At 35.9% G+C, this 22392-nt stretch overlaps 4 protein-coding genes across 5 annotated transcripts in view; 2 read left to right on the forward strand and 2 right to left on the reverse strand.

The window, feature by feature from the left end:
* The window catches only part of hyou1 (hypoxia up-regulated 1), a 13592-nt gene extending 9747 nt beyond the window's left edge, over positions 1-3845 (forward strand). The window contains exons 19-24 of the mRNA XM_048180672.1: positions 30-117; positions 375-631; positions 1463-1547; positions 1679-1931; positions 2037-2132; positions 3006-3845. Coding sequence (XP_048036629.1) covers positions 30-117; positions 375-631; positions 1463-1547; positions 1679-1931; positions 2037-2132; positions 3006-3055 — 829 coding nt within the window. The 3' untranslated portion in view covers positions 3056-3845. The remainder of the gene's footprint in view (positions 1-29; positions 118-374; positions 632-1462; positions 1548-1678; positions 1932-2036; positions 2133-3005) is intronic.
* A 598-nt stretch (positions 3846-4443) lies between these two features.
* On the reverse strand, positions 4444-13531 carry si:ch73-261i21.5 (zona pellucida-like domain-containing protein 1). Of its 2 annotated transcripts, XM_048180689.1 has the most exons (12): positions 13269-13531; positions 11607-11667; positions 11417-11520; positions 10920-11146; positions 9259-9443; positions 8774-8846; positions 8547-8644; positions 8215-8295; positions 7719-7890; positions 7490-7598; positions 7165-7188; positions 4444-4985 (listed from the first exon to the last, which is right to left on the reverse strand). In XM_048180689.1, the coding sequence occupies exons 3-12, from the start codon at positions 11508-11510 to the stop codon at positions 4834-4836; spliced, it is 1215 nt and encodes a 404-aa protein (XP_048036646.1). In that variant the 5' UTR covers positions 11511-11520; positions 11607-11667; positions 13269-13531; the 3' UTR covers positions 4444-4833. The 2 variants fall into 2 exon arrangements, with proteins under 2 accessions (XP_048036646.1, XP_048036639.1); XM_048180682.1 differs by lacking the exon at positions 13269-13531 and having other exon boundaries at positions 11607-11768.
* Positions 13532-19533: 6002 nt separating this feature from the next.
* LOC125262151 (histone H2B 3) lies at positions 19534-20384 on the reverse strand. The gene has a single exon (XM_048180708.1). It carries the CDS (start codon positions 20313-20315, stop codon positions 19935-19937), a length of 381 nt encoding a protein of 126 aa, XP_048036665.1. The 5' UTR covers positions 20316-20384; the 3' UTR covers positions 19534-19934.
* Positions 20385-20555: 171 nt separating this feature from the next.
* LOC125262140 (histone H2A) lies at positions 20556-21486 on the forward strand. The gene has a single exon (XM_048180699.1). The coding sequence runs from the start codon at positions 20642-20644 to the stop codon at positions 21026-21028; it is 387 nt and encodes a 128-aa protein (XP_048036656.1). The 5' UTR covers positions 20556-20641; the 3' UTR covers positions 21029-21486.
* The last annotated feature ends 906 nt before the right edge of the window (positions 21487-22392 follow it).

Raw genomic sequence — 22392 nt, forward strand, 5'->3', positions numbered from 1 at the left:
AATTACCATGTGTTCCTCCCTTGTATCAGGCTGCAGGACCTCACTGACCGTGATTTGGAGAAGCAGGAGAGAGAAAAGACCCTGAACAGCCTGGAGGCTTTTATCTTTGAGACGCAGGTATAATGAAGCTCTCTGCAGCCCTTCCCAGCGTTTGAGCAGTGACTCGTATATCCATTGGTGTGACAATGACGGAACTGTCTTTGTCCAAGTCTAAAAAGCTTCATTTGCAAATCTGTAGTGAGCTTACAGCTTTTTGATGGAGCATTGTAAAATGATCGTTATTACAGCAAAATTGATTGTTTTAATTTTTAAGTCAACTATTTATTTGAATTTACAACAAATCCAGTTCATTTTTTTTCCCTCTCTTCATCTAGGATAAGCTGTATCAAGATGAGTATCTGGCTGTCGTGACTGAGGAGGAGAAGGAGCAGATCACGGGCAAGCTGAGCGAGGCTTCTAACTGGATGGATGAGGAAGGATATGCCGCTGGTACAAAGGAGCTGAAGGAAAAGTTGTCTGAGTTGAGAAAGCTTTGTAAAGCCATGTTCTTCAGAGTGGAGGAGAGAAAGAAATGGCCTGACAGACTGGCAGCTCTCGACAGCATGCTCAACCACTCGTCCATCTTCCTCAAGTTAGTGAGAGCTTCATTATTTTATTTTATTTTTACATGTTTTATTTATTTAAAAAAAAAAATGAATGCATTTTTAGAAAATCTATTTTTACACAAATGTATGTATAGTATTTTCAGAGAACCTATTTAAATGAATAAATGTAATATTTTTTTAATAAATTAATTTAAATGTAGAAATGTATATCTAAATATTTAATAAATTAAATTTATATAAATATTTGTTTTAATTTTATTTATTTAATGTATTTTTTGAGAAAGCAATTAAATCAATTAAAATAATTAAATTATAAATTAAACAATTTATTTTTTAAATATTTTAAAATAATTAAAATAATTATAATATAATTTAAATAATTTATTTTCATTTTAAATCTTTTTATATTTAAAATGAATAATTTTAATATTTTAAAAAAAATATTTAAATATTTATTTGAATTGAAATTATTTAAATTAAATACACATAATAAATAAATGTAATCTATTTAATTTAATTCTTTATTTTTTAAATTGTATTTTTAGAAAGTAAATACATTTTTAAAAAATATTTTATTAAATGTAAAGGTTTTCTAAATCTATTTTGTATAGTTAAATTTTAATTTTTTAAACATTTTAAATATATTAATTGATAATAAAATAATATTATATTATAAATATTTAAAATAATTTAAATACTTTAAATATATAATATATAAAAATATAATAATTTATGAATTTTAACTTTATTCATTTTATTGTATTTTTATTTAGTTTTGGGGAGGAGAGTCCTCAGTCTGCAACATCTCCAAATAAAAGAATACTAACTTTTTAACTTGCATGGCCCTTTGTTCACAGGAGTGCTAAACTGATTCCTGAGAGTGACCAGATCTTCACAGAGGTTGAACTGAAGACACTAGAGAGGGTCATAAATGAGACAATGGTATGTAATAGCTTTACTTCTCTCCCCCAACCCCACCCCATTCCCATTTATTTAATCCTTCCCTTCCCTTCAACTGAATTCCACACAGTAAACACTTTTGATGCACATTTTGCTTTTTGTTTTTATTGCAGACATGGAAAAACAAGACCGTTGCTGAACAGGAGAAATTGTCCCCAACAGAGAAACCTGTTCTACTCTCGAAGGACCTTGAAGCTAAGCTTTCCCTCTTAGACAGGGAGGTCAACTACTTGCTGAACAAAGCAAAGTTTGCCAAACCGAAGCCTAAAGATAAGGCTAAAGACAAAAACAGCACCTCCACAGAGAACAACAAAGCTAACAGCACAGAAGATGCAGAGAAGGTTATTCTTCCCAAGAGCGATGATGGTTAGACACATTTTATTTTAGCATAAAAGAATTTTTTTGACAATTAGAAGGCCACTTTTTTCTGCTAATGTGGAGTAAAACTGATATTTAAATTGTGCTTTTTAGCTGAAGAGGTGAAGCCAGCAGAGGAGCCTCCAACTGAAGAAAAAAAGGAAGAAACCACACCTGAACTAAATGCAGCAGAAAATACGGATGATACAGGTAATTCTCAGTCCACTAACTTGAGCTGCACGATTAATCGCTAAAAGATCGCAATCTTGATTCAAACACCCCCACAATCTTATTCCTAAATGACGAGTCGGCTAGATGTCTATTAAACTTCTAACAAGTACGATCACAGCGGAACATTCAAATCTGCGTTGGCGCTGCCGCTGACCCAGAGAGAGCAGTTGGTACGAAACTGCTTCACAATGTCATTTCAACCACACAGTATCATCATTTCTGTGTTAGAACAATTCAAATAAATACAGAAGTACTGTGATAGATTATAGTTCAGATGAAAACACTAATGTCTACTTTGGCAATCAAAATAGAGCAAATTACGTTTTGAAAATAACTTGATACTTCAAAAAATTATTTTATTGATTACATTGCTAGGCCAATAGAAGACAAGTGACTTAAAAAGTCATTGAATCGTTTATTCAGGAGATTCATTTAAAAACAATGATTCATCCAGTACGATTTAATAATAATAATAATAATAATAATAATAAATTAAATTAAATTAAATTAAATTAAATTAAATTAAATTAAATTAAATTAAATTAAATTAAATTAAATATTTCTAAATAGACTGCATATTTTTAAATAAACATTGATAGAACGTTAGTTGTCTATTCAGAATTGTGGGAGAATCGTGATTCTCATTTTATCCAAAATCGTGCAGCTCTACCACTAACCATCCTAACATAACGCTTCATTCGCGTCTGGTGTGAACGCACCATTAGTGTAGATGCAAAATCATTTCAACATGCTCTATGAACTAAAAATATCAGGATCTATAGGTTTTGTATCTTTTATATAAATATAGTAGTTCATTGTATGCTAATATGTGTGTTTATTTTATTTTTGCAGAATCAAAAGAGAGCAGTAAATCTGAAAACCATATAGAGGATGAATTATAACATCTGGAAATCTTAAAAAAAATTTTTGGGATCTATTTATTGACTCCGTTAAGTGGTTCAAAATCCTTTTTTTTTTTTTTTTTTTTTCTCTGCCCCACCCCTCAACAAATTGGAACAGCTTGAAAATGACTGTGTCCATTTCAGTAGTTCATGTTCAGTGACCCTGAGCCAAAAGAAAATACCAAACCCAACTCAAGGCTGTGTTCTCTTTCCATTCACATTTAGTTTCGCTTCTTAATCCATGAATTATTGATCTTTTCCCTCTCAGAAACATGACCCCCAATTGGTTTGAGTCACAAGGAAATCAAAAATGGCATGCTTGACCAAAGCAAATGCTGTACTTTTTATTATATATAATGCAGCATTAATGCAGCTCCGCTGAAAACGGTCATTTGTCATGTCTTCTGACTCAAGACACCTTTGCTTTGCGTCCAGATATTGAGGAAATGTGAAGTTCCTGCTGAATTGTGTTGCTTTAACAGCTTGTGTCTCATCTTGTTTGTTTTTTGCTAGTTCACTTTTTTCCATGCGGCCCATTACCAAAACCATTATCTGTTTGTACCTGTGAGCATCTTCTATGCCAAACATCTCCTGTATTTATGGACTTCAGTAGGATTAGTCTGCTGCACTGACTTCAAAGGAATTTCACTGATTGGAAAAGTGGATTTTTTTTCTTTTTCTTTTTTTTTTCACATCTTCACTTGTTTTGTCAAGTCTGTGTGGAGAGGAAAATACGTGGAAAAGGGAGAAGATTGTTTCTAAACTGTTAATAAAGTCTCTTTTTTTTAAACTTCTCTGCACATTGTGTAATATCTTCTCATTGCTGTCTAGCATTATATATAATACATTATAGGGATAGTTCACCCAAAAATGAAAATTCTGCCATTTACTCACCCTCAAGTTGTTCCAAACCTGTATGATATGGTTTCTTCTGCTGAACACAAAAGAAGATCTTTTAAAGAATGTCAGTCACTGACTTCCATTGTGTGTGTGTGTGTGTGTGTGTGTGTATATATATATATATAATTATTTATTATTCCATACTATGGAAGTCAATGGGGCCCATAAACTGCTTCATTACCGACATTCTTCAAAATATCTTGTGTTCAGCGGAAGAAACAATGTCATGCAGGTTTGGAACAACTTCAGGGTGAGTAAATGGCAGAATTTTTTGGGGGTGAATTATCCCTTTAAAATGCATATGATTTCTGTATTTTATTTAATTAATGCATTTAATATAACTTACAAATTAAGTAAATCAAATGCCACATAGGCATTTACACTTTTGGGGAAAAAAAATCTGATTGTAAATGTAGTTACATAAAGGTATAAAATTTTATAACAAGCACAAATCTGAGTCCATGAAGGCTAGTGTTTACAACTGTAAATTAATATTTCTTAGTTTTGCTTTAATCAGTCATAAAATTACAATAACATTAGCAAAAAACGTTTTTTTACAAGAATGCCCTCGTACAGAAAATCCCAAAATTCAGATATATAAATGGAATATAGTTAATATCATAATGAACCTTGGCATGCAAAAAAAGTATGATGAATCTAAACCATTCAGTAGATTGTTTTACTGTAAGGCACAAATCTATTTATTACAGTGGTTTGGTGAGATTTTGTTCTTCCTTGTGGCATCATCTACTCATCGTCCCATTCCTATCCTCTTTAACTACAGATCACTGCAGAGGCCCTTTCTAGAGTGTCTGCTAAAACAGCTTTCACGGTGGCAAGGGAACCCTGTCAGGAATGGGATTTCTGTTTTAGAGCTGTCAGTGAAAAAGTGTTGATTTGTCTAAACTGTACTTGTCCCTGCGGATCTTGTAGACAAGCATAGCCAGCATGATGATGCACAGCGCTCCGAATACCCCCGCTGCCACAGAGACTCCCACCACTGCCTCCGTTGCGTTCTGAGCCTCAGATGCTACACAAACATTAGAACAACACACAGACCTAAGCAAAAGTGCACAACTAACAAAAGGTTTAGGTGAACTCTAATTCAATCATCGGTATCACTTTATACTAGGTGTCTTTAACTACTATGTATGTAAAAAAATATATATCTTTGGTACAATGTACTTATTGTGTTCATGTTCTATTGCAAAACACATTTGCTACTGTTGAGGTTAAAGTTACGGACAGGTTTGGTGGTATGGTTAGGTTTAAAGGTGCCTTAGAATCAAAAATTGAATTTACCTCGGCATAGTTGAATAACAAGAGTTCGTGGAAAAGACATATGTTGAGTTTCAAACTCCATTGCTTCCTCCTTCTTATATAAATCTAATTTGTTTAAAAGACCTCCGGAAGACAGGCGAATCTCAACATAACACCAACTGTTACGTAACAGTTGGGATCATTAATATGTATGACTCCAATATTTGCATATGCCAGCCCATGTTCAAGGCATTACACAAGTGCAGCCAGTTTTAACGTCTGGATCTGTGCACAGCTGAATCATCAGACTAGGTAAGCAAGCAAGAACAATAGCGGAAAATGGCAGATGGAGCAATAATAACTGACATGATCCATGATTACATGATATTTTTAGTGATATTTGTAAATTGTCTTTCTAAATGTTTCGTTAGCATGTTGCTAATGTACTGTTAAATGTGGTTAAAGTTACCATCGTTTATTACTGTATTCGCGGAGACAAGAGCCGTCACTATTTTCATTTTTAAACACTTGCAGTCTATATAATGCACAAACACAACTTCATTCTTTGTAAATCTCTCCAACAGTGTAGCATTAGCCCGTTAGCCACAGAGCATATAGCCTCAAACTCATTCAGAATCAAATGTAAACATCCAAATAAATACTATACTCACAGGAATCGTTGCATGCATGCAGCATGAATGACGAACATCTTGTAAAGATCCATTTGAGGGTTATATTAGCTGTGTGAACTTTGTTTATGCACTGTATATCTGCACTTATAGTCGAGAGCTCGGGAGGGCAGGGAACAAGAGATTTAAAGGGGCCGCGCAGCCTGAATCGGTGCATAGTTAATGATGCCCCAAAATAGGCAGTTAAAAAAATTAATTAAAAAAAATCTATGGGGTATTTTGAGCTGAAACTTCACAGACACGTTAAGGGGACACCTTAGACTTATATTACATCTTTTGAAAAGACGTTCTACGGCACCTTTAAGAGTGCGTTAAAGGGGTAGTTCACCCAAAAATGAAAATTCTGTCATTAATTACTCACCCTCATGTCGTTCCAAACCTGTAAGAATTTCGCTCATCTTCGGAACACAAGTGAAGATCTTTTTGATGAAATCTGAGAGCTTTCAGTCCCTCTATAGACAGCTACGTGACTGACACTTTGACGCTCATAAAGAGATCGTAAAATTAATCCATATGAATTGAGTGGTTTATTCCAAATTTTCTGAAGAGAAACGATCACTTCATATGATGAACAGATTGAATTCAGGCTTTTATTCACAAATAAATATTCATCAACTCACACAGCAGTTGTGGTAAACAGAAGCTCAAGCATGTTCGCTTGACGTGCGAGAACCAGTGAGGTTCATTCTTGTTTGAGCTTCCGCAAGAGGTTTGTTTTCATTCGTCAAGCAGGTTTGGTTGAGCTTCTGTTTATGTTCGCTGATCAATGTTTATATGTGAGTAAAAGCCTAAATTAAATCTGTTCATCATATAAAGTGATCGAGTCTCTTCAGAAATTTTGGACGAAACCACTCAATTCATTTGGATTTGTTTTTTATGACCTCTTTATGAACTTTTTGAAGCATCAATGTTTTAGTTGTGTAGATGTCTAAAGAGGGACAGAAAGCTCTCAGATTTCATCAAAAAGATCTTCATTTGTGTTCTGAAGATGAACGAAAGTCTTAAGGGTTTGGAAGGACATGAGGGTGAGTAATTAATGACAGCTATTTCATTTTTTGGTGAACTAACCCTATTAAGATGTAAGGAAAGGGTGTACAGATATGCAGATATTTTTTAAAACAGAAGTAGAGTGTAAAACATGTATGTACACAATAAGTGCATTGTACCAAATGATTTAAATCTTAGTATATAGTAGTTAAAGACACTTAATATAAAGTGGGACCCATATTTCCTTTAATAAATGTCAGAAAACATCCATACCTGCTGCAACAGGTGCAAAAGGTTCTAAAAGGATTATAAAAAGAAAAGAAAATTTTCAAACACATGGCATTAAATTAAGTCAAAATACATTAAAAAAAAAAAAAATACATATGCAAATGATAATACAACATCTTTACTCCAATTTATTAATGCATATTGCATTCATGTTATTGAACTGAAGTGAATCAACATAATGAGCTGAATAATGATTTTATTGTCCTGTAGAGCTGCTTATGGATGAAGTGAACTTATTTCTTAATTGATGAACTTGTTGACTTGATTTGCATATTGAAATGATTTCTCTCAAAGGGCTGACTGCTCTTACCATCCACTTTGGTGATGATTGGTCCAGAGCTCACTGTGGCGACGTCACTCACTGAGGTTCCCTGAGCCGACTGGACTTCTCTCCTCTTCCTCGCAGGAGTTGAGCAATTCTGATGCATGTGTCATAAAATGCATTTGAATACACCTCAGTTAGATGATGGCATGGCCCTCTTGTGAATTACATGTTGTGGTTTTTGGTGGTGCACGTTGTCATTCGGTTGTGTTCATACCTGCCGTAAGGATCTACAGAAAGAGCTCTCGCAGAGCCTGGTGGCACAGTGCAGATAAAAGGTTGACACTGTCCTGTTTCTGTGCTCTACAAAGCGAAAGGTCTCGAACGAGAAGCGCGCCACCTGCTGTTCTCCATTCACACCCATTATGGTTTGTAGATCATGGTTACATCTGAGAATGACAGAGGACAATATAATCAATGCTGGGCAGTGTGTAGTAACTGATTATATGTAATCTGGATTATGTACTGGTTTTAAAATTCTAAAAATTAGACTACAGTTACTTTTTTATTGATTACACAATTACATATTATTCACACAATGGCAGTAAATTATTCATAATTTTCACAATATCGATTCTGCCTAATTGTTTTTAAGTCAATAATTTAACAACACATGCATATTCATGGTCCCCTGACATTGGTTAATGGTCACATGAGGTACGCAGGTAAACAAAAAATTAATTCATTTTTTAGATTTAAGCCTTCACACTTACCCGACGAACAGGTCAAATGATGTGCTGTTGCCTGGGTAAGGGTTAGTGGTTGTATAACATCGATCCAACAGAACATTGAACCTTTAAGGGGGAATACAAAAGTGATCCATCAACTTCAAAACTGAAGATTTAATATATTATTATTTTTTTTTTTATTTTTTTTTAATGGTTATAAGATTTTCATTCTGGATAACATCAGGGCTGTGACTAAAATCCCCAGGACATCATTTTCATTGGTCGCTCCCTTCTCCCCTGGACTTAATTTGTATCTTATATCATAGACCACCTTATGATGGATAACATAATTCATAGTTTCAGACTGAGCGAAGTACCTCTCTGTGAGATTAGTGGCTCGAACTTCCGCAAAAACCCTGGTCTTCAGCATGAGACCCGTTGGAGGAATGAAGAGACGAGTTGTATATGTATAGTCCTTTAAGTCAGTGCAGACAGACAGTTATGAACTTGCAATTGGCCAGTACCAGTAACCCTTGAATATAACTGTCATAAAGTGTTATGCTAAATGATCATTGCAAATCTAAGCCAAAGAAACATATAATACCTCAAAAAGAAGCATGCTCAGAGTGCTGATGAAACTACCGTTATTGTCCTTAATTGCCAGACTCACTCCAGATCTGCCCCCAAAACACAGAACAACAGCATTTTTGTGTAAATGGCAGAGTAACTCATCCTGAAATGTGTTCAATGTAAATGATCTAATAAGAAAGTGGAGGCCAAAAGTCTGAGACCACTGAAAACTTTATTATTATTATTTTTTAAAATACATTTTTCATTACAAATTCATAAAATTAGATTTTTTGTGCAAGTTTGATGCCAAAGACCATTTTAAGCTTCAATGCAAGGAAGAACATCTGACCGTTTGTACAACATTCACATGGTCACAAAGTTCTTTCTTTCTTCATTTTATGGTATAAAGTATCTTTAATGTTGTTGTTTTTTAATCTTAAAACTCTGAACCTTAAAAACCCAGGTTTTCAATGTGGTCTCAGGCCGTTGGATCCCACTGTACAGGGTCACTCCACTCACACACTCAGCTCCGTGTTGTTGATCAAGTACTGCAGTGGGTATCTGCAGGAAAAGAGGTATTTCATCTCCTGCCGGTATGTGATGGTTCCAGCATTGGGGTCCTGAGTGTTGACCACCCCAGAGATGTTCACAGACTGCACACTAGAGAAGTCAGAGAACAGCCCAGATCCGACCTCCTGAGTGATCTGTTGAATTGAACATGCAAAAAAGACAACTTTTGAATAGCAATTATATATTAGCAATTTATAGTAATATATAGCAAATATATATTGTTTTATTTTTAGATCAACAATCCGAAATGTTTACAAGATTGTAAAATAATAAAATGCAGCTCAAAGTTTTTTTATAGGTCAGAATATAACAATAATAATAATAATAATAATAATAATGAGGGAAAAGGCAAAAAAATAAATAAATAATAATTTTATAATATAAATATATTAGATAAATAAATATTTTAACATTTTAAATAATTACATTTTTTTTTATGAAATTGTAATAATATTTTAATCATATACATATACAGTACAGTCCAAAAGTTTGGAACCACTAAGATTTTTAATGTTTTTAAAAGAAGTTTCGTCTGCTCACCAAGGCTACGTTTATTTAATTAAAAATACAGTAAAAACAGTAATATTGTGAAATATTATTACAATTTAAAATAACTGTTTTCTATTTGAATATATTTCACAAAGTAATTTATTCCTGTGATGGCAAAGCTGAATTTTCAGCATCATTACTCCAGTCTTCAGTGTCACATGATCCTTCAGAAATCATTCTAATATGCTGATCTGCTGCTCAAGAAACATTTAATGTGTACAATTGTACAAAATATTTGTGTACAATATTTTTTTTCAGGATTATTCGATGAATAGAAAGTTCAAAAGAACAGTGTTTATCTGAAATCTAATCTTTTGTAACATTATAAATGTCTTTACTGCCTTTAATGCATCCTTGCTGAATAAAAGTATTCATTTCTTTAATTTCTTTTCAAAAAAATAAAAATAAAAATTCTTACTGACCCCAAATTTTTGAACGGTAGTGTATAATGCTACAGAAGCTTTGTATTTCAGATAAATGCTGTTCTTTTGAACTTTCTATTCATCAAGGAATCCTGAAAAAAAAAAGTACACAACTGTTTTCAACATTGAAAATAATCATTAATGTTTATTGAGCAGCAAATCAGCATATTAGAATGATTTCTGAAGGATCATGTGACACTGAAGACTGGAGTAACGATGCTGAAAATTCAGCTTTGCATCACAGGAATAAATTACTTTGTCAAATATATTTAAATAGTACACAGTTATTTTAAATTGTAATAATATTTCACAATATTACTGTTTTTTACTGTATTTTTAATTAAATAAATGTAGCCTTGGTGAGCAGACGAAACTTCTTTTAAAAACATTAAAAATCTTAGTGGTTCCAAACTTTTGGACTGTACTGTATATGATAGGACATTTATTAAAAGACTAAAAAATTTTAGACATTTAGAAAAAGACAAAATTATATATAGTTTTTGTTATTATTATTCTTAGTCTCTTTTTCTAAATGTTTTTATATTCTAACCTGTCAAGAACTTTGAGTTGCATTTTATGTATGAAATGTGCTCTACAAATAATAATAACAAATTATTTCTGCTGAAAAACATCTAATACCGCCAGTTTATTGGAGCAAGTAGATATGTATGGTTCAGTGATGTAGAACTGGAATTTCAGTACAGGTGGGTTGGCGGTCCAGTCAGCGGTTCCTTTGCACTCGGGCTTGGCAAAGAGACCATTAAGAGCCACCATGGATTCGTTATATCCATAGAAGTACATAGGGCACAGCAAAATGTACAAATCCATCCTGTTTGTGCCACACATAACTGTGATATCAGAGTTGTCTGTAAAATAAAAAAGGAAAACAGTTATCACACATGATGTTGGTATGGAAATCTATTAAGCTCTTTATGCTGTGTTGACATTTAAAACCACACAAACCACAACTAAAAGAAGGACACATCATTAAAATAATACTGCATGTTCAAGAAAACACACTCCTCAAATTGCTGGGTGGTCTTGAAGTTCCTTTGTGGTTCCAAAGGAACTGAAAGGTGAGATACTTAAGAGAGAATTAAAGATGCATAAAGAGGAAGAGGAGAAGAGAAAGATACCTGGTTCTCTGAATGTTGGGTGGGTGAGGCAGGGACTCTGAGCCTCCGACTGGAGAATCAGGACAAGCTGACACACTAGGAGGGCCGGCCACATGATGCTCTGGCTGCAGGGGAAATCCCACACATCACATTGACACCTTGACCTCAATTCAATCAAAAAAACAGATTTTAAAAGCAAAAAGACACTTACTATCAGATCACGCTACAGGTTTTCTGTTCTGTGTGCAGGTCTCACCAACAGGCACTGAATACTGCAATTCAAATGAATCTGATGTCACTGTGGTCACACGTTTTCAATGAAGGAGAGAGCCGAAAAAAAAAGCATCTGACTCCTGTTTTAAAAATGATAGATAGATAGATAGATAGATAGATAGATGGATGGATGGATGGATGGATGGATGGATGGATGGATGGATGGGCGGACGGATAAACAACGGACAGATAGATACAGATAGACAGACAGACAGACAGACAGACAGACAGACAGACAGACAGACAGACAGACAGACAGACAGACAGACAGACGGACGGATGGATGGATGGATGAGCGGATGGACGGATAGACAACGGACAGATAGATACAGACAGACAGACAGACAGACAGATAGATAGATAGATAGATAGATAGATAGATAGATAGATAGATAGATGGATGGATGGATGGATGGATGGATGGATGGGCGGATGGAGAGACAACAGACAGATAGGCAGACAGACAGACAGACAGACAGACAGACAGACAGACAGACAGACAGATAGATAGATAGATAGATAGATAGATAGATAGATAGATAGATAGATAGATAGATAGATAGATAGATAGATAGATAGATAGATAGATAGATAGATAGATAGATAGATAGATAGATGGATGGATGGATGGATGGATGGATGGATGGACGGACGGATAGAAAACGGACAGATAGATACAGACAGACAGACAGACAGACAGATAGATAGATAGATAGATAGATAGATAGATAGATAGATAGATAGATAGATAGATAGATGGGCGGACGGATAGACAACGGACAGATAGATAGATAGATAGATAGATAGATAGATAGATAGATAGATAGATAGATAGATAGATAGATAGATAGATGGGCGGACGGACGGATAGAAAACGGACAGATAGATACAGACAGACAGACAGACAGACAGACAGATAGATAGATAGATAGATAGATAGATAGATAGATAGATAGATAGATAGATAGATAGATAGATAGATAGATAGATAGATAGATAGATAGATAGATAGATGGGCGGACGGACGGATAGAAAACGGACAGATAGATACAGACAGACAGATAGATAGATAGATAGATAGATAGATAGATAGATAGATAGATAGATAGATAGATAGATAGATAGATAGATAGATAGATAGATAGATAGATAGATGGGCGGACGGACGGATAGAAAACGGACAGATAGATAGATAGATAGATAGATAGATAGATAGATAGATAGATAGATAGATAGATAGATAGATAGATAGATAGATAGATGGATGGGCAGACGGATAGACAACGGACAGATAGATTCAGACAAATAGACAGACAGACAGACGATAGATAGATAGATAGATAGATAGATAGATAGATAGATAGATAGATAGATAGATAGATAGATAGATAGATAGATAGATAGATAGATAGATAGATAGATAGATAGATAGATAGATAAAAAAGTAATGCACAAATAAAAAATACAAAAAAACATTTACATTACTTGAAAGTAAAGGAAAACAAATAAAACTAATACATTTTAAATATAATCTGTAATTAAATTTATGTAAAGGACTAATACATTCAAAATATAAAAAATGATAAAGATCACATACTACCTTGTTCACCTTTCTCTCTCTCTCTCTTGTTGTCTACTGTACTGTAAGTTTATGACGATATAGCTATTTATACTGGCCCCTTTCTATCTATAGGTGTGAGGGAGGGCACCAGAAACAAAACAGCTGGGGTTATGAGAAATACGGGACGCCAGAGGAGGAACACAAGGAGCTCTAAGAAGACCAGTATAAATTCAGTATCAGGTAACGTGTCTGGAATACTAGGAGCATCTTGCTGCTCATGTAGCACTAACTTGGCTTCTACATTGACTAATATTCTATAAATGCATTATTTCACTTTGTATCAGACTGCACTTAACTGTGCTATTATAATGATACATTATGCAACAAATATGTCTACTTGAAGACGAAAGGTGGTCAAGTTTACAAAACAGGACCTAATGAAACAAATGGTCCATTCTAATGACATATTATTGACTTTTAGACTAATATATTAGTCTATTTTTTGAATGGTCATATCTCCTCATTTGTTGATAAACATGCCATTAAAAAAATAATAAATATGAAAATTACATAAATTATTTTTTATAAAAAGGGTAATTGAAGGATATACAGATTGTTCTTATTTTCACAAAACGACGATAAAATCCATTTCAAAATTAAAATAACTAGCAATTTCAGCACTATTATATGTTATAAATTGAAGGTAATGAAGAGCATCATAATACCTTCCTTAAACCAACAATAACAGCGGTGTTAGTTGTCTAATCTATTCATATTATTTTTCATAAAATACGCACACAGTATCCTTTTTTTAGCGTAGGTGGTTTCAGATATGCCGTCTTCGTGAGAAAAGGATTCCTCACCTCATCCTTTTCTAGAAATAGATATCACACCCTTTCAAACAATGCCTGCCATCATCAGTGTGTTATTTTCAACAAAGACATCCCCTCTTAAAACTACATAAGAAAGGAACAATGTAGTACATGATCTTCTAAGACACTGTCCGTCTGGCTATCTGGTTCCTCGTCACATGGTTTCATTTTTAATCTTCTGGACCAGCCAACCTAAACAAATACCATAACATATCCAATATGCTTTATATACCATGCAGGACCTTCAAAGACCCCTGGTTAAAACGGTTGTCGACAATGCACATTTATTACAATTGACTAATATTCAGATTCACTGAATTATCATTTGCAAAATAATATCATCATAAAAACTATAGGTAATTATATTCCTCAAGTGCTTTGTGTATATTTGGTTACTTGATGTGTGCCACACGCATTTATTCAAGGCCAAATGTCAAAACATGATCGTGTGGATTATTCTCAGCATTCTCTCTTTGCCTGCAGGGGCTTCATGATCAAATCATCTCTCTCCATTATATGTCCCAGTAACACAAGCTGGATGAAATCACAAGGAACAAATGGTACGATACGGTGTACAAATATCCTGATTTCATTGTAACGCGAGATTACCTCATTAGTACTTTTAAAGTATCTTTACACAGCTGGGTTAAAGCTGCTCTGAAGAGGCTCTGTGCCACCACCAACTTGTTTGTTAAGATGCAATGCTGCATAACACTAAAATATGCTGGTGTTGATGCTCGTTGAGGCCGCTACCCGATTACCTAATCTTTGCAGCAATATTACAGACGTGTTAAATAGGCCTGTAGTAGGCCAATATGTCTGTATTACGTAACACATTGCCTTATTTAAAAATATTAATTAACTGGAACATGAGTGATAATAAAGTGATTTCCGTCATTGTGACAGATATTGTATTTACCTGCTTTAGAAACATTTCAGGTTTCCCAACATTTTATTTTATTTTTATTTTTTTGCCACAGCACAGTTTTGATAAGTAAAAAATCCCAGAGCACACCACTGAGCATTAAAATATAACAGAATTGCACAAACATCCATTGCTTGAAATGTCATAATAAAAATGGATATGGGGCCCCACACTGCATGCACACCCACACATTCCTCAAAAATATATACTATTGACTGTATATAGATGTGGAACATTTTCACCTCATAATAATGGTAAATAATGGAAAGCAGGGTCGAAATTTGACGCACAACGGTTCTGTTGTGGCTTTGATTGGAACCATTTTCATTGGAGAGAAAGAGCAAAACAGACAAAATTGTGATAATTTAATATAAATTTTTTGTTTATTGAACTGTTGTACTTGTACAGTCAATATCACATTTGCAATCGTGCTGATATCCGAGAAAACAGCATAGTGTTGTGTGATATCGCTCATTTCATATACTGTATGCATTGGTTCATTGAGTTCTGAAGCAAGAAAAACCTGAGTAAGTTTGTTTTATTTACTTGCCAAAGCAGACTTTTCATCGTTTTTGGCACTTGGGCTGTGTTAAAAGGGTTAGTTCACCCAAAAATGAAAATTCTGACATTAATTACTGACCCTCATGTAATTCCAAACCTGTAAGACCTTTGTTCATCTTTAGAACACAAACACAGATCTTTTTGATGAAATCCGAGGGTTTCTGAACCACACATAGGCAGCAATGTAATTGCACCTTTCAAGACCCAGAAAGGTAGTAAAGACATCGTTAAAGCAGTCCATGTGACTACAGTGGTTCAACCTTAATGTTATGAAGTGACGAGTTTTCTAGTTGTGTGCAAAAATAGAACAATAATAATGACTTTATTCAATCATTTCTTCTCTCTTCTGTCTTTCTCCTTTGATGTTGATTTAGTCAGCACAGTGCAGGGCTTCCAGGTTCTACATCAGGAGGCCAACTCGGTATTCAGTGCTCAATAAACGCTCTTGGATTTCATCATAAATATCTTAAAGGTCCCGTTTTTCGTGGGGTTTTTTTGAAGCTTTGATTGTGTTTATAGTGTGCAATATAACATGTGTTCATGTTTCGCGTGTAAAAAAAAAAACACAGTATTTTTCACATAATTTACTTATCTGTATACCGCTGTTTCCACTGTCATAAAAACTGGCTGATGTCTTCCTTGTTCTATGAAGTTCCCTCCTTCAGAAATACGTAACGAGTTCTGATTGTGCCAGCGGTTCCTGTGTTGTGATTCGACAGCAGCTTAGCGCTCCTTGCCCGGAAAGTGCTGCACATAGTTTTACATGTGGATTATAATTTTCGGGAACCGAGTTAAACATAAATTGTAACCATTGATCTCTAAGTACAGCGTCCCTGGGAAGGCCAAACAAAGGTGATTGGACTGCGGGATGAAAATAACAGCGTTTCGACGACATGGCGACAAACACACTCTACAAACGTAACTCTTGCTCTTCTCCGTGTGAGCGCAACAAGACCACGCCCCCTTTTTTTGTGTATTCCTGTGGGCGGAGGTTAGTCAAAAAACTGTTTTAGTGACGTCATTAAAGAAGGAAGTAGAGGGATGTAGTCCAAACTGGCCGTTCGATGTAGGCGACTTCTGTTAAATAAAATATCTCGCTTGGCATTGAACTTTGAGCTTTAAAATTTTACAGATTTTATTTATACTCTAACAACAACATTACACACTAACTAAAGTTTGAAACATGGGATCACGAAGAACGGGACCTTTAATGTGTTCAAAGATTAACAAAGGTCTTATGGGTTTGGAACGACACATGAGGGAGGGTGAATAATTAATGACAGAAATGTCCTTTTTGGTAGAACTAACCCTTTAATTTTGCAGCTCAGTGAAATTATCTGATGAAGAAATGTCGGATATATTTGTTGTTATTTCCTCCCCACTAATGTCTCTATGTTGTTGCCTCTGTACTCCGAGGATGATGAGGAGGTAACGGAAGTGTAGCGTGGAAGAGTTCAATGCAACTTCACAAGCCCACATCTTCTAGCCACGCACACACACATCAAAGTGACAGTAATGAAACTTTAACAGAATAGCCAAAATTTGATAAAATGTGTAAATAAATTATTTTAATTTTCAGTTATATTTTTCCAGCATCACTGGGGCCCTGGGCAAAGCCCGTGCAATTATCGACCCCTCGCTATGAGCCTCCTCCCTTGACTTTTCGCTGACATGACAAGAATCCACGACTACCAGCTTATTATTAATTACTAATATGTGAATTTGTAGCTGAACGAGTACATTCCGTTTTCCAGACCAATTTACTTGGCTCTGATTATTTTAATACAAAAGACTGTTCTTTATTTACCTTTGCACTGCAAACAAGCAGAGACGGTCCAAACTGTGCGCGGCACTTCAATCTCGATAGAGGCTGTGGAGTTATGAGATTTGACTGACAGTTTGAGGATCCAATGGAGTTACAAGGTTTAGTCACAACCTCTTTTAAATGCTTTTCATTGGTTAAATATTTGTAAAGCCCACATACAGACGTAAAGGATGACCAATAGCATTATTTTTATTTATTGTTTTTATAAAAGATAAAAATATAGAGATAGCAGGTTTCCGCCTGACAGCAACGATAGCCTATATTTTTATTTGTAGCATTAATTTTTTGGAATTTGATTATTTTCCACGGAAACTGGCTTACAGGAATTAAGGGTTAGTTCACCCAAAAATCATAATAATATAATTTATTACTCACCCTCATGTCGTTCCACACCCGTAAGACCTTCGTTCATCTTCGGAACACAAATTAAGAAAATGTTGATGAAATCCGATGGCTCAGTGAGGCCTCTATTGAGAGAAAAGCCATTGAAACTCTCAAGGTCCATAAAAAACATCATACTAAAAACATATTTGAAGCAGTTCATGTGAGTTCAGTGGTTCTATCTTAATATTATAAAGCGATAAGAATACTTTTTGTGTGCCGAAAAAACAAAATAAGACTTTTTAACAATATCTATATGGGGGGGGGGGGATTTCAAAACATGAGCTTCTGAACTTTATGAATCTTTTGTTTCGAATTAGTGATTCGGATCTCCTATCAAACGGCTAAACTGCTGAAATCACGTGACTTTGGCGCTGCGATTCACTGATACAATTCATAAAGCTTTGGAGCAGTGTTTTGAAATCGGCCATCACTAGATATTGTTGAAAAGTCGTTAGTTTACTTTTTGTGCGCCCAAAAAAAACATTCTCGTCGCTTTATAATATTCAGGTTGAACCACTGAACTCACATGAACTGTTTCAAACATGTTTTTATGGACCTTGAGAGTTTCAATGGCTTTGCTCTCAATAGGCGTCACTGAGCCATCGGATTTCATCAACAATATCTTTATTTCTTATATCTTCGGAACACAAATGAATGACAATGACATTATTTTCATTTTTGGGTGAACTAACCCTTTAGAAGTGAAAACGGGATACAAAGTATCAGTGTGGAAAAAACCTGGAATGAGACGTGAGGATTTGGGGAGAAAAACGAGAGATTCTTAGTGCATTCCAGTGAGTTATGGGATATATCGTAAATTAAATCGGGAGAGCAGACCACGTGCGCAGTATATGTTGTCCTTTTTCACTGTTACCGTGGAATAAAGGAAAAAAGAAAACAGGCATATAGGCTAATCAGGAGGAAAAGAATGCAGCGACTGAAACGAGCTATTCGTGTCAAACCATGTCACATTAAAACACCAAGCGTGTCCTCTTGAAGTCTGAACATGACAACATGAAGAATTTTTTACAGCTCATTCAGTCAAACTGACGGATAAGGATTATTTGTAGCGCAACCTTGTGATTTGAAACGGTTTGTTTGTTTTAGTCTTCTTGAGTGGAACTTCCCCAGAAACCGAAAGTGCCACGCATAATCTAAAACGCAGTAGGCTCGTCAGGAAAAAGGTGGATATGGTCAGAGCAATATTAAGCTTAGATCATGAACGATAGAATATTCCATAAATGCTAATTGCTATTATTTGTATAACATTAATTGCATACAGTAGTTGTGAATTACCTGACTCCTTAAAGATATTTCAGTCCGTAATTTTCGGGGCCAATCTAACGAAGACCCTGAAGTGTTTTGGTTCACGTGTTATTAGTCGATTATAAAAAAAATATTTTAAAAATGAAACGTGTGATGAGTAAATGTATAATAAAGTAATGACAGTGCTGGTTTCTCCATCTACTCTCCAATACTCCAGCAGCTGCCTTACTGTTGCTATGGTTACCTCCTCGGGCGACTTCTGTTCGCAAGACACGCGTCTATTAGCGCAGTGGTAAACTTTCGTAGATTCTGCAGCGTTGCTTAAAAATGCTATATTTACATTTAAATCCAAAACATCCTTAGAATAAATAATACTGGGCAAAAGCACTTTATCTTGGCACCACTTGCGTTCATGTCCATAGTAATAAGCTACATATTACTTGGCAGGAAAACTCGCAATTCTGGTTGTAGTTACCATTGACCAATATATTTATTTGTGGTAAATGGCAGGGTAATTATGAAGAAACATTCAGGCATAAGACATTTGTTTCAGTATGAATACAGTACAGCAAATTTTTGTCATACATGAAATCAATAAAAACCAAAGCCACAGTGTTTTCCTCCGGTAACTTAACAAATGACGACCATATGCCATAATAGTACAAGTGTTCACACGTGCAAATATGATCAAACATGAACAACCTCAGGTGAATGTTGGTGTTACGGATGGAAAGCACTGTGCGTGTGCTCTTCCAGAGCTGCGTTTCGCTCAAAATGTACCAGAGGTCCCTCATGCGGACATCAAACAACAGTGGATGGTTTTCGTCTTCCATCCTTAAGGATAGAGTCCAGTCCATCTTGTTTGTTCACTTTCACTTGGAGCTGGTGTATTTGGTCACGGCCTTTGTGCCCTCGGACACGGCGTGTTTGGCCAGTTCTCCCGGCAGGAGCAGGCGCACGGCCGTCTGGATCTCCCGGGATGTGATAGTGGAGCGCTTGTTGTAATGCGCCAGGCGCGAGGCTTCTCCGGCGATGCGCTCGAAGATGTCGTTTACAAACGAGTTCATTATACCCATAGCTTTTGAGGAGATGCCGGTGTCCGGGTGGACTTGTTTCAGTACTTTGTACACGTAAATGGCGTAACTCTCTTTCCTGGTCTTACGCCTTTTCTTATCCCCCTTCTTCTGGGTCTTGGTGACAGCTTTTTTAGACCCCTTTTTGGGAGCGGGCGCTGACTTCGCAGGTTCAGGCATTGTGTCGGTTTTTCACAAAAGCTCAACTGTCACAGAACCGTTATGGTATGCGAACGAGCTGCGCACATTTCTGCCCCTTATTTATAGAGTCGGCATGCAAATAAGACTGAGCACAGTCTCGGTTTCGATTGGATGGCGTTCTAACGTCACGGACTGAGTTTTGAGCGGCGATTGGCTGTTTGTTGTACAGTGAAGCCATCCAGTCAGAGCACACATCCGGGTATAAATACCAATCCCTGCTTACATCATAAGCGAAAGCGCATTTGACCACCAAACACTAAACACGACGCTACTAGCCAAACAGGCCGTTCCTTTGTTGTCAAAACATGTCTGGAAGAGGTAAAACCGGTGGGAAGGCCCGCGCAAAGGCCAAGTCTCGTTCATCCAGAGCTGGACTTCAGTTTCCAGTCGGACGTGTACACAGATTATTACGCAAGGGAAATTACGCCGAGCGCGTAGGCGCAGGAGCCCCCGTGTATTTGGCCGCTGTCCTGGAATACCTAACGGCTGAGATCCTCGAGCTGGCAGGAAACGCAGCCCGAGACAACAAGAAAACAAGAATCATCCCCCGTCACCTGCAACTGGCTGTCCGCAACGACGAGGAGCTCAACAAGCTTTTAGGCGGCGTTACCATCGCGCAGGGCGGAGTGCTTCCAAATATCCAGGCAGTGCTGCTGCCCAAGAAAACCGAGAAGCCTGCCAAGAGCAAGTAACGGGCCTTTGCGTTCACGGACAATGACACAAACGCAGCTCCGCTAGTTTGAGTCCAAGCAATGTTATGTTCCCTTCTTCACGTTATATTGTGTTTGTTTTAATGAAGACGACAGCTGCATCTTGTAAACTGATTTTTATTTCTAATATTGATGATTGCTCTTTTGGACAGACGCACTCCCTCACACAAGAAGAGATCTACACCACCACTGGCCATAAATGGCCATGGGACATTTAACCTGCCATCATGGTGGACTATCCTTGCTGAAAGAAAAACAAACCAACCAACCAACTCCATTTGTGGGGTGAATGAACATTAGTAGTTCATTGTATATGGACCAATGTTGGTTACATTTTATTTGTCACCGCTATAAATTACATGCAAGTCATGTCCTTTATCTGCTGTTCAGTGTTTATGTTGTTTCAATAAATGTTAAGTGCCGGTGGAAGGCACAAAGAACCCGTGATTCATTGTTTTTCTCGAAGCCGCATTGTGCTGCATGACTTGAATAGTCTAAAAGAGAAGCTCTAATTAGAACTGTATCAAGTATGCTTCAGTCTAAAGAGGGCACTCGGTATTTTTTTTTTACACTAAGAAATTGATAGCCCATAATTAAAAATAGAAAAATTATTAAAATTATGCAAATGTATGCGCTGAAGATTTAGACAGAAAAAGCTGTTTAATTGTGCATGGAGCGGGTCTCCTCTCATGGGCACCACCATGTTGACATCACATGACTTGTCATGTCAGTTATTGACAATAACAGTTTACTTGGTCACCAACTGATCATTGTGCTTTACAATACAAAGTAATTTGACTACAAAAAAATAAACCAATAATATTAACTATATAATTCCTACCATTATATTTATGCATATTTACATATTTTGGGCAGTCTTGAGAATGAATGGCGATTAAAAATTACACATACAATACATAATGTTTCTGAATTTGCAAACACTGTTTCCTATTAAAAGGACGGGGGTGTTATTCTTCAGAGACTCGACAAATGGTGTCATTTATCAGTAGTAACAATATTAAGGATGAATTAATAATTAGAAAAGTGCAAATATAAATAAACAATGGCCAAACTTATTGGTTTATCTCAACAAACACAAGTACATAAAAAAAAAAAAAAATAGAGCACAATAAATGTAAACAAAACCAGAATGCCTCTTCATCAGTGTAACTGCATGTTCCCATACAGTCATAAAATCTATTAGCTACAGCATTGTGCTGAGTTTTGATGTCATGCTGAAGCCATTGTTAAAGGTGCAATATGTATAGTAAAATATCCAAAAACCACTAGGCCAGTGTTATATATTTTGTTCACTTGAGTACTTACAATATCCCAAATGTTTCCAA

This window comes from Megalobrama amblycephala, linkage group LG2, assembly GCF_018812025.1.
Source record: "Megalobrama amblycephala isolate DHTTF-2021 linkage group LG2, ASM1881202v1, whole genome shotgun sequence".
Classification (NCBI taxonomy): Eukaryota; Metazoa; Chordata; class Actinopteri; order Cypriniformes; family Xenocyprididae; genus Megalobrama; species Megalobrama amblycephala.